Raw genomic sequence first — 13,110 nt, 5'->3', positions numbered from 1 at the left:
AATGACAGTAAAAATCCACCCTTGAATAGTAAAGAAATTAGAGGATTTCAAAAGAAAACCAAGATAGGTGTTTTTAATTTTTCTTAAAATTTGAGAGAGCGAGCATGCACATGTGTGAGCAGGAGAGGGGCAGAGGGAGAAAGAGAGGGGAAGCAGATTCCCCACTGAGCAGGGGGGCCCACCCAGGGCTTGATCCCACAACCCCTGGCATCATGACATGAGCCGAAACCAAGAGCTGGACGCTTAACTAACTGAGCCACCCAGGCGCCCCAAAGATAGGTGTTCTTAGAATGCCAAGAGGCTAACGATGCAGAACACAGGGACATCAAGGCCAAGGCTGATCCACAGATGAGTTCCAAGGGCCCCCAACTAGCGAGTGAGCTCCTCTGAATTGTAGGACCCACAGCAGACCCATCGCATAGACATTCTTTGAGAACGTATTTTAAACGAATTCACTGTCTCTTCCCCACTCTGTCCCAAAGTAACCAGGCCCTCACTTTCTCGTAACCATATCACTGTACTCCCAATTAATCAGACTTAAAATCTAGTCTCCACCTTAGCTTCTCTGACCTCACCCAGGAACAAACCCTGGTGATCCCATATTAAGAAGTTTCTCAGGCCTGGGGCGCCTGGGTGGCTCAGTTGGTTAAGCGACTGCCTTTGGCTCAGGTCATGATCCCGGAGTTCCGGGATCGAGTCCCACATCAGGCTCCCTGCTCAGCGGGGGGGTCTGCTTCTCCCTCTGACCCTCTTCCCTCTCGTGCTCTCTATCTCTCATTCTCTCTCTCTCAAATAAATAAATAAAAATCTTAAAAAAAAAAGTTTCTCAGGCCTTCCTCCATGTGTAACTGGTTGCAACCAAGAACAACTGAATGTCTTGAATTCTATCTCGGTACTTCTCAAACTGTAAGGTGCCAAGTACCTACCAGACCTTATTCAAATGCTGATTCCGATTCATCAGGTCTGGGACAGGGCCTGAGATTCTCCTCTGATGAGTTCCTGGGTGATGCTGTTGCTGCTGGTCCAGACCATACTTTGAGGAGTGCTGCTCTCAGCCACAAATTATTACCATGTGTTGATCTCAGAATATAAAGATTTGTGTCGCATCCCTCCTACAGCACAAGGCATGACCTTCCATTACCTCCTTAGAATCTTCGGGATGGATTCGACAAGCATCTCGCTTAGCACTCAAAGCAGGCCACGGGCTTAGCCTGAGTTTCCAATTTCCCAATCGAAAGTGTTCACTCTAGTCTCTACCCTGGATCTACCATTACAGGTACAACATTCCTCTGCTTCTGAATCTCTGCTCACGTCCTAACCCCCATGTGCATGGCCTTCTGTCTTCTGACAGACTGCACACTGTGGATATCACCATAACGGGACCAGCAGGCACCCCTCTTCCGGGAGCAAAGTCCTGCCTCTTTATGAAAATACTTCCCCACCCCCAACCAGAGAACCTCCTGTCCTAGCAGTGTGAGGACTGGCTTTAGCGATGGTGATGCAACCCATATTAGGCTAGGGACTTCTACCTATATATAAGTGTCCTCCAAAGCAACTAATCCGTATCCTCCTTGGCATCTAGTATACTTTTTCTTGCAAAGAGATGTGGAGAAAATAATTTCCAGGATCACTTGGTACAACTCCCTACTTTTATCAGTGAGTATAAAAAAGCCCATGTAGTGGAAATGATTTATCCAAGCTTAGAATTCATCAAAAAGTAATTCTTGGATGAGTTGCTGGATAAAAGAAGGTAAAAAAGGAAAAAAAAAACAAAAAAAACAGGCATCTTCATTTAAAATGTCAACGAAGTGAACACATTAGGTAAACGTTAGCATTTATCTTACTGTAAGCACCTTCATGCTGCGTGCTGACTGATGTCTAGAGCTAAGGTTCTAAATGAGCCACAGACTGTCATTTGGCAGACTGGTGTTTAAAAAATTATATATTTGTCAACACTTTAACATCAGATTTCATGTAAAAATAAATCCAGATGTCCAGTATCTTATGGAAAAACTACCACCATCTTCAACCACCTAGCAACCTGAAGATGCATATTCTTATATCGTTGGAAAATTAGCTGGAGACAGGGGTGCCTCGGTGGCTCAGTTGTTAAGCGTCTGCCTTCGGCTCAGGTCATGATCCCAGGGTCCTGGGATCGAGCCCCGTGTCGGGCTCCCTGCTCCACGGGAAGCCCGCTTCTCCCTCTCCCACTCCCTCTCTTGCTGTGTCTCTCTTGTGTCAAATAGATAGATAAAATCTTAAAAAAAAAAAAAAATTAGCTGGAGACAGGTAGATGCTGCCTCCCACCCCTAGAGGGTGTATAGACACTCCAACTCGCTACTGTCTATACCATCCCTTATTTGTCTTTGCCTGGCACTTTTTCATTATTCACATCATCTTCCTGGCTCCTATAGGCACCTGGGATCACAACTTGTGGTCTAAAGGAACTACTGCTTTTGGTGGTCTGCAGAGAAACTGCTAAGTTCGGGGCTGACAGAGCGCCACCATAGAGGAGACACAGAAGTACTGAGTTCTGGGACAGACGGTCTTTAAAAGCAGGATGAGAACCAAAGGAGCCAGGGAGATGGAAGGTGGTCGTGGGAGGCCCAAGGAGACAAGTTTCACCCACTCCACAGATGAACCAACGATCTCAGCCCTCCCTCCGAAGGCAGAGAGTGGCGGTTTCTAAATTCAACCCAGCAGTAAGACAAATGAACCCCATTATCTTCATTTGCAAGAAGCAAACACCTAGGTGGAATAGGGCACTTTAAGCTTACAACACCCACCCACTCATTTGCTGATTCACAGCTCTGTCCTGAAGCAAGCTTTTTAAGTGGCCCTCCCTGCTTCGCTTCACATGAATTCAACATGGTTTAAAGTAAAAACAAAACAAGAAAATGCCAACTTTCCATTTTGGAAACATGAAAACGCACACATGTCTCATCCCAGACTTGAGTCTCAAAAAACAGTGAGGCGATGGGGCGAAACAATTTAATCAATCAGTAGATCGGGGCTCGGATAGGAAGCTGAGATTTACAATTTAGCTACTTTAGCATTCAGTAGGCATTGGCTCAGGTGAGCCTGGGCAGGAGCCCAGGGAGTCAGTGTAAGTTTTCTTCAAGAGAAGCAGGATCTAAACACTCCTTATTGAGCAGTACTTCTCACACTTGACTGTGCCCCAGAACCATGTGAAAGGCTCGTGAAAACATGAGGTTACTGATTCAGTAGGGCTGGGGCAGGGCCCGAGAATCTGCCTCTCTAATTCAGTTCCCAGGTACTGCTGGAGCTGCTCGCCTGGGGACCGGGCTTTCAGAACCACTGACATAGACAAAACAGTTAAAACTCCATGTCAAGAAACAGCATTTTGCTGGGGAGCGCTCGGAACCAAAGCTCTTGCCAAAGTCACAGGCACTAATTCATTTTAATCATGCTTTTGGTGTTCTTAGTGAATTCTAATCAATGGTTAGGCCAGTGGAATCCATAGGTCTACAGATTAACCTGTTTGCTGTGGTCAATTTGATAAAAACTTGTTTAATTTCACAGTCATTGTGAATTTTGGACCAAGTCCATTTTTATGCTAAGCCAACGGGACTCAAACTTCACCCTGTGTGAGAATCACTTGGCGGTTTAGTTTAAATCAGATTACCGGGCTCGGCCCCCAGAATTTCAAATTTCTCAGGTTGGGGGAATTTGAATTTTTTAGGGGCTCCCAGGGGAGGCCAGTGGTCTGATCCCTCCTAGGAGCTCTGTGTTTAACGGGGAAGAGAAAACCTAGGTGAGGGGAGGGAGGTTCTGCAGGGCCTTTCCCACGCAAATTTGCAGTTAGCCTTCCACTCAACATAATTCAAGTTCAGCAAAGTGGTTTTAGCCTTCAACCCAATCTACTAAAATAAGATTTTTATTACCTGTAATAAACTACCTGACTTTATCTTTTTTTATATACAAAAGAGAACACATAATATTTTTCTAACTTAATTTCTATAGTACTTATTCATGGGCTTATTTGAGGAACTTGGTTACAAAGCATAATTTATAGAGTTTGCCAAATATTTACAACCTGCATGAAGTATAATGAGCAGTCTGGAAATTGTCTAAATTCAGTCCAAATCTTTGCATTTTGAACCTCATAAAAACAGCTTAGTTTTGTAATCAAAGGAAAATTCAACTTAGTATAAAATAACACACTTATTTTTGGGGATTTTAAATGAGGGCTGCATTTCCATCTTATGTACAGTGACTCTGATTTCAGCTTGCTATGCAGCGCCAGATGTAACTTAATGAAAGACATCTGAACTCCCTTCCACAAGCCAGACACAAAATCTTCCCAAGAAGCTGGTTGCATTCTGAGAGAGAAAAAATGCAGTAGAGAAAGTGAGGTGCTTTTCTAACTAAGGAACACAGTTATAATGTTCCATGTTATTTGAAAAGAGATGAGGATGATCCGGGGGCGGGGGGGGTAGTATTATTACAGTTCAGAAAAAAAAACTGGAAAATACCTTCTTCATGTGACTGCTTTTATTCACAGGCATGTTAAACTGCATATCAGATTCACCTATTATCCAAAGGCACATATGTGTGAGGAAGAAGTGCCAACGATTTGTTGGCCAATCCTTTTAACAGAGGGTTTTTTAAGGAGAGGGGAAAGAAAGCTAAATCTTGTAACTGGAATGACAGGAAGGATTTAGGCAAGCATAAAAATAATGATCTAAGTCGGAAAGAGGAAAGACACCAGGTTAAAACCTCCAGTCTTGTCATGGATTCTCAGCAACAGTCCTGTTGTAGCCTGCAAAGTGACTCTAAAAATAACACCGTGGAATCCCAGACCTTTGGACTATCAATGCATCACATTTTCTCAGCCTTCTGGTCTAAAGAGCATTTTCCTAACTTTTCTTAGAGCTAAACTGTACAAAACTGCAACTGAACATAATAAAAATGAAACATAAAACCAAAAAAACAAAAAACCCTAAAAAAATACCTTGCATTAAAAATACTTGTTATAGGGGAATCCAAATAAAAGCATAGTGTTTAAAGGAAAAAAAAAAAAACCAAACTGGAGGCATATAGCAAGAGGGGTTATATATATTGATCACCCGGGTTAGAATTTACCGATTCTGTTAATAGAAAGACCTCAGTAAAGTGGGTATTTACTGAGCACCTACTAAAGTTTAGGCATTGACCAGTCTAGACATTGGAGATGCAGCAGGGAACAGGACATTGCCCTCATGTCAGCAGAGGAAGGGACTAAATGAATAAATGGTATATAAATAGAGATCAATGCTATGAAGACAATACAGCAGGATAAGGAGTGAGGGAGAGCCATGGCGTGCAAGATAGGGAGCTGAGGTGATAGTTCTCCAGAGACATGAGAAACTTGAGTGAGAAAGCAGTGCACGTAACTAGGGGAAGAGTGTGTTCCAGGTAGAAGGAACAGCAAATGCGAAGTCCCTGGAGCTGGAGGGAAACCCAAAAGAGGAAAGGAAGGAAAGGGAAAGAAAGTGCAGGTGGTTTCTTGCAGGGCCTTGTAAGTCTTGGAGTGACACGACCTGAATCACATTTTAAAAGAATCCCTCCAGCTGCTATTTTTAGAATAGATTCAAAGGGGCAAGGCCAAGGCAGAGAATCCAGCGAGGGAAGACAGGATACTGGCTTGGATCACATTGTACTGAGAGCAGTGGTGAGAAGTAGCTAGATTCTTGAGACAAGGGTGTGTGTCTGTAATGGGCTGATGCGGGAGACAAGGAAGGCATCCATAGTCTCAGCAGCTGGTGTGGATAGTGGGTGAAGGGTCTAGATTTGGACTTAAGTTTACAATACCATTTGACATTTATTTTGTAGGGGAGAACGAACACAGAACTGAGATCAAATCTTCCAAAGAGGTACAGCCGCAAGGCAAGCTCTTAACTCTTTAAGCAGAGAAAGAAGGCAGCTGGAGAAAAATACAAGCTGAGCTACAAAAATGTTTTTCTGATACACCTGTGTCCTCTTTTATTGAAGAAAAGCACAATTCTATTTTCGCAGTCATGTGTACTGGACAATATTTTGTATTAACTTGAAACCTCAACTCTGAGAAACTCAGATGCTATGTAAAATTGTATTGACTCTTAAAAAACCCACTTGAAACAAAAAGAAAAAAATAATGGAGAACCCCATGGGGAACAGGAAGAACAAAGAAAATGAAATGGCTTGCTCAAAGTCAGGAAAGTCCCTGTGAAAGCTGGTTCTCCATGGAGAGTACACAAAGCTGAAAGTTGACCCATTTGCCTGGATGAAAGGTTTGGTAAAGTGGTGTTCTGTTTTGTTTTTTTTCCCCCAGAATGGGCAGGTCCTAAGTGTCGTAAGAGCCCAGGAATTAAGAACAGACTCAAGAATCTCATAGGATAAATACTCCTAAGCAAGTTCTATACTAGAAACTCTCTCAATTTCTCTCTCACTGTTCAGACTAATACTTGTCAGATGGTCATAAAACAAGCAAAACCCTCTGACCGCCCAGGGAATGCTAAACTCTCACAGTTAGTAAGCTACTGTCCAATATGTTGGACCCTTTGTCCTTACTTTGCATGCTTACTATGAGTTACTTGTGTTTGTTACCAACCCTGTTTGTCTGTTGTAATTTAAAAATTATATGAACCGGGGGGCGCCTGGGTGGCTCGGTTAGTTAAGTGTCTGACTCCGGATTTCTGTTCAGGTCATGATCTTGGGGTCCTGGAAGCCCCACATCAGGCTCCTTGCTCAACGGGGAGTCTGTCTCCCTCTGCCTCTGCCCCTCCCCCACTTGTGCTCTCTCTCTCTCTCTCTCTCTCTCTCTCTCTCTCTCTCTCTCTCTCTCTCATAGATAAATCTTTAAAGAAATAAAAATTATACGAACCAATGAGATATGTTCATGGAAAGAAAGAGGATTGTTGTTTCTCTAAGTTGGATATTTTGGAAAGATAGCTTTAAAGGCAAGTTGCACCACATGTTTTTTCTCAAACTTAGTGAACAAGACAACTTCGGGATTAGGGAAAGCAGTCATACAACTGTAGGATTCCGCCCTCCCATTGCTCCACAGGTGTCTTTAAAAGCCTCACTTCCACTTCAATGCAACCAAACTGGATATCTGTGACAATGCCTCACAGGTCAGATAAAGGCAAAAACTCCCTCGACCCCAAACCACAGACCCATACTTCATGAAAAGACTTCATCCCTGACCTTAAAAGACTGGCCAACACCTGAATCCCATTTATATGCTTCTAGTTAAAATCAAGTGTTTAAGGTCTGCATGTATTATTTAAGAAACTGATGATTTGCTTTAACTGATTCTTGTGATAAATGGACCAAGAGCACAGGGAAGGAAGAGAAGGGCAGTTAGCTTATCCTGTGGTACCATGACTCTAGGCTCGTAGGCTTGAGTGGTACCACAGAGTCACAAATGCCATTTCAGGGACACTGGGTCGTCTCTGCATTTCTCACCAGACCTGATGTAATTTGCGAATTCTGCCATCATTCTGACCCGAGGCCACTGCATCTCTGTGTATTCTGTATAAATCCTCTCACCTCGATGGCTTGTGTGTTCTGCTGGGGATATGAACACATACAGAGGAATAGGAATAAAATGGTGGTGACAGAAAATATTGTCAGTGCTGGAGGGAGTATTAGGATATGAATTAGCACAGTTAAGTTTTTAAATCAGGAAGGAGGCAAAATTATCCACATATACGTATACTCCATTAACAAGTTTTTTCAATATCTCCTTCTCCACGAGTCAAAGCTTCAGTGGAAATGCTACTAGGAAAAGAACCCTAAATCTTAACTTTAAGCACACACACACCCCAGAGTTAAGGTATTAGAACATGGTTCTTAAATGAAATGGGCTACGACTGATAGCGATCAAACCAAGGAAAGCAAAAATGTTATGGGATTTACTGGTTTGAGCCATCTTTCCAGGACTGTACTTGCTCAGGGCATCAGGTGGGGTGGGCAGGAGTATCACATGGGATATCAGAAAGCCTGAGTGTGAGGCCAGATTCTGGTCTAGCCTGCTGTGTAGTCTTAGGTGAGGTTTTTTGTTTTTGTTTTTAACTCTTTGGCCTCATACTCATCTGAAAAATGATGTGGTAGGAAGTGCTTCCTAAACTCCCATTTCTTGCCCTAATATTCTGTGACCCCAGGATCATCAGGGCTAACACTCATCCAAGGCTTCCAATGAGTGACAGTGCATTAAGCACTTTCTATGTAGGTAACTCAAATCCTCATGACACTCCTAACAGCAGAAACTTTGGTATTATTCCCATTTCACAGATGAAGGGAATGAGGCGCAGAGAGGTAAGTTGTCTAAGTCATACAGCTGCTAATGGAAGAGCAAGAATTTGAGCCCAGGCAACCTGGTCCCAAAGTCCAAGCCTATACCGACTCATGCTTGTAATATGACGAGCTGACAAAAGCCAGGAGATACAGGTCTACAGAACAGTCTTTTTGCAAAATTTGGGGCAGCTCAACATCTGTATCTGATTAATGAAGGCTTTTCTTTACGAGTGGTCAGCATGGACTTCTGGGATTGAAATGTTGCTATGGCAAATAGCCACTAAAAAAGACCTCTGTAGCAAAGACGCAAACGTGAAGTACAAAAAGCAGGAATAATACACATTCAGATCAGCAGGGTTCAAGGAACCATTCAAACTGGCATCGATCTAAGCAAAATAATAGAAGAACTTGAAGGCTTTGCAATCTCTATTCTCCCAAAGTGAGGTAACCTGGAACAAGAGCATAAAACCAATAAAACCACCACGAGACAAAAACAAAGCCTCCCCTGTAACGTGGAGTATCCATTCCTGGCTCCAAAGCCTAAGTCCAGGAGCTGCTCGGACTTGACTGCCCAACTGCGTCATCTGTAGCAGGGAGCGGGAGTGGTCTTGTTAAAATAATGAAGATTCTGGATCTGTAGGTCTGGGTGGACCTGAGACTCTAAGGTGTAAGGAGCTCCGAGGTGAGGCTGTGCTGCTGGAAGGTGGATCATACTTTGTGAGTGGGGTAAAGAGCCTAGAGGGTCTCAGAGTCTGAAGAATTCACTTCTGCCACCAGTTAGCTCTGGTCCAGGGTCAAGTTTTGTCAGATGATCTTATCTGTACGGTCGGTCCTGCCTAGCTCGAAAACCCGGCATCTGCAATGATGACTTTCTCATTCAACCCTACACTTAGTTTCTTCTGGTAGGATTAAATGGCTCCCATAGCCCCCACACCCAGGTCTCTGCAATGGGAGAATCAAGGCTCAGGCCTCCCCACACCTACTACAGAAAGATACCGAGAGCTCTGTTCAGAGGTAAAATCACCCCGAAAACAAATGACTTGCAGAAAAGTGATTTATGTTTGAGGCTTTCTGCTTTGGTCAAAACCTCTTTGAGACTCACTTGCCAGGGCAATGGTATGCTAGGTATGGTATTAAAAGACAGATCATGACCCAATACTGTAATAACTTATAGGGGTGGGGGCAGGGCTTGGATATCTTTACCATCTAGACCTGCGCTGTCCAGTTTAGTAGCCATTAGCCATATGCAGCTATTGAGCACTTCAGATATGGCTTAGGCTGAATTGAAAACACACATCAGATCTTGAAGACTTGGAATAAAAAGAATGTAAAATGTCATTAATAAATTTTATATTGATTTTAAGTTAAAACGACAGTATTTTGGGTATATCGTGCTGAACAAACTATTTTATCGAAATTAATTTCACTTGTTCCTTCTTACTTTTTAAATGTGCCTGCTAGAAAAATTTAAATGATATCTATGGCTTTAGATTTCTACTGGGCAATGCTGATCTAGCCCCTTGCTATTCAAACTGTGGTTCTCAGACCAGCAGGATGGGTATCAGCTAGGAACCCGTGAGGGAGAATTTTGTCCTCATCTCAGACCTATTGAATCACAATGTGCATTTTAACAAAATCCCAGGTGATTCCTGTGCACATTCTAGTGTGACAGGTGCTGGGCTAATTTCTCCTACTACATATCCACAGAAGTGCTTGGATTCTTGGTATACTTAAGTGATACACTAAAAGAGTACTGTGCTTGCTGAATTTTCTACACATTACAGCTAGCAATATATATTTTTTAAATTTTAAATTAAAATTATTACTATACAACTTTAATATAGAAATCAAAATTATATATATAACATATTATACATACCACATATATACATACAGGGGGAAAGGGAAGGGAGGTTTTTCTCACTGAGGCTACCTTAGTTACTTCTGGATTTTCAGCCACCATGTATGTGAAACTGATGTTCACCAGATCTGTGCCACTGCAGACACAAACTATCCGCCCTTCCAGATCGTTCTCTGACTTTCCAACAGCTTCAAGAGCAGCGAGGATTTTGGGATCCTGTAGAGGAGTATACAAATAGGGAAAAATTGTTCGATAACAGAGCATGGAGAGAACATGCTCATTTGATGTAAAAATACACAGAAGGACCAATGTTCTCCATCTAAAAATGCCCTGATATCTAGCATTATTCTAAAACGTGTAGAAGTAAAACTTGTAATACTACACACTACTTGAACTCATTTGGTAGGAAAAGTATTCTATTATCATTAATTGAGAAAACTAGGTGTGGTGTGAGGGTCTTTCTTTAGGTTCTTGGTTGTAATTATCGGAGGACCTGGATGATGGAAAGGCTCTGACCGGGACCTGCTTGGGTCCACAGAGATCAAAGGGGTCTTTGAGCAGAGGACAGTCACTGACATCTCATGCAAATAAACACAGGCATTGCCACAGCCAGCAACCAAGGGTTATTAAAAAATAAGATTGAGTCAAGTAGCCTGGACACAAAGAGTGAGTATGTTCATCTCTTAGAAGCCATGGCATCTTCATTTGGAATGAAGAGAGTGTAAGTCTACCCTAATTAGCACATAAAATAGCATCTTTGTCCTCTGAAAGAACTCAGGAGGAAATGCCAACACAGTTACACAGAAATTTTAACTAACATAAAAGAGGACAGCTTTGAAAAAGACACACAGAAACAAAACGAGGCACGTTAATTTTGTTTTTCAACATCTAAAAACCTGCAGGGCTATTATGAAAAAGGGAATAAATACTGTGCTTTAATATTCTAGAAAAAAAGACAGCTTCTAAATTCCTAGCACCACTATGCAAACAGCTTCTTATTCAAACAAGTCAATCACTGTGAAGAAGATGGATTTATATGCTCTGTCATCTTTTTCTCGCAGAGGCAAACGAAGCCTCCAAGGTGAGCTGCTGTCTGCGTGCACAGGTGCACAAATACGGAATTAACCATGCCATTTAAATTTCCACATCAAGCACAGACCAGAAGTGACTCACGGTCTGCTTTAAAAAAATGGCAGAAGAGGGAGGGGGGGCCTTGATGAATTAATTTCTAAGTTAAGGAAACTGTTTCTTTGATGGAGGTATCATGCAAGCACCTTCTCTTTGAAAGGTGAATAACGCTTCTAATATAACTAAACGTAATGCAACCCAAACCACCCAATGGATATAGATGAAAAGATTTCTAAACCATGTGCCCTTCATTCCCAGCTGATGGCGTTTGGGGCAATAAAAGGTTAAATAACATTCCGGAACCCTTTTCCAACTTAAGTAAATCTGTGTTTAGAAGAAAAGCCAACAGCAATCACAGGTACCTTGGGGGTGGCTCCCAATCGAATACTGTTGATGAGGGAGCATTCTAGCACTTGTCCTTCCTGAAAAGAGAGAATATAATACAGCAGTGAGCTGCAATCTTGCCAGACCTATGGCACAGACGAGTTACGTGATTTTGAAGGCAATGCCAATGATAGTAAGGTAGAGAGGGAGTGAAAAACAAAAGACAGTCATCGAAATATCCAACAATCAGAAATAGTGAAGACCCCATACTTTCCATTTCAAATATACTTGTCTATACGGATGCAGGTCTGAATAATTATTTATGTTTACAAAGTGTTGTTATCTTTATGCATATAATAGTGTTACTGGAGTATGTACAGCATTAAACACGTGTGTGTACATGTAATTTTAAGTGGGTACAATACTTTTCTAGAATTCCAATTCTACTTCCTTAAATTCAGTTTAAAGATTCATTTAATGTGTGCGCTGTGCTGTTTATTGAGTGAAGTCCCGCGGTGTAACAAGATGAACATGCTCTTAATGCACCTCTGAGACTCAGCTTGAAACTCTCTTCTTCTAGAAAACCTTCCTAATTCCCAAGATTAAATCAGATCTGCCTGTTTTAAACTCTTGTAACAACCCGACCTTCTCTTTCACAACACTCAATGACTTGTACCTTTTTTTTTTTTTTATGTCTGCTTTTCTCCTAGACTGGAATCTCTGAGGTCTAGGGTAGTATCCCCAATGCTTGCCATATGGAAGAACGTTTTTAAAATCTTGAATAAATAAGTAAGCCCTTAAGAGGCCTTCTGCCTACTTGTTGAGAAATATAATGGTTTAAATCAGAGAGCAGGAAAGAACAACTTGCAGTTCCTGTGCCCTACCTTGCCTTCACTCCTCCAGGTCAGAAAGAAGCCAAATTCATCCACTTTGAAGAGGCAGTTGGGTTCAAACACAAAGGATTCCTGTTAAAAAGAAATGTGTTGATCTGTATGACTCAGCCCCATTTTGAATCCAATAAAAACGCAAATATCTTTTAAGCCTCTAAACGAGGGAAAATGAGAAATCACCCCTTTGCATCCTAAATCTAATGACCATATTTTCTCTTATATTATGGAATATTTTCATCTTGAACTCTTTGCATTCACTTTTGTATTGAAAGAGTGATCAACTTTATGCAGCGTCTCCCTCTAGAGTAGCTTTAAGAACAAAACACACTGATGGTCTGTAGGTCATAGAGAAGAAAGTTTCTCTAAGACCTGAGATGAGCTCAGGGAAGGAAGAAGGACTCCCAGATTCCAGCTAACTAGTCTCCCTCCACAAAAGAGCAATTGTTGTCTGTATTTAATATAATGTAAAAAATCAGGAGATATTTTTTTTAAATCATTGAAATTTTTTAAATCATTTTTTTTTGTCTACATCATTCAGCATTCAGATGTTTACTCAGAAAATTTCTGAGATTTTTGCTTTTACATCCAACTTCATGTGGTATCCTCTAAACCAGGCCTTGAGCAGGA

General features: G+C 41.8%; 1 protein-coding gene across 15 annotated transcripts in view; it reads right to left on the bottom strand.

The window, feature by feature from the left end:
• The window catches only part of PLCB4 (phospholipase C beta 4), a 414,054-nt gene that overhangs the window by 132,229 nt on the left and 268,715 nt on the right, over positions 1 to 13,110 (bottom strand). For all 15 annotated transcript variants that reach the window (XR_012374116.1, XM_073878371.1, XM_073878370.1 and 12 more), the window contains 3 exons: positions 12,478 to 12,558; positions 11,632 to 11,691; positions 10,214 to 10,357 (listed from right to left, as the gene is read on the bottom strand). Coding sequence is in view for 14 of the 15 variants with exons in the window: in XM_073878371.1 (XP_073734472.1) it covers positions 10,214 to 10,357; positions 11,632 to 11,691; positions 12,478 to 12,558 (285 nt within the window). In the remaining variant the exon portion in view is untranslated. The remainder of the gene's footprint in view (positions 1 to 10,213; positions 10,358 to 11,631; positions 11,692 to 12,477; positions 12,559 to 13,110) is intronic.

This window comes from Callorhinus ursinus, unplaced genomic scaffold (assembly GCF_003265705.2).
Source record: "Callorhinus ursinus isolate GAN/ISIS: 27379988/994484 unplaced genomic scaffold, GSC_fseal_2.0 scaffold29, whole genome shotgun sequence".
Taxonomy (NCBI): domain Eukaryota; kingdom Metazoa; phylum Chordata; class Mammalia; order Carnivora; family Otariidae; genus Callorhinus; species Callorhinus ursinus.
Note: the sequence above shows the minus strand (reverse complement) of the source record. Positions and strands in the feature narration are given on the sequence as shown.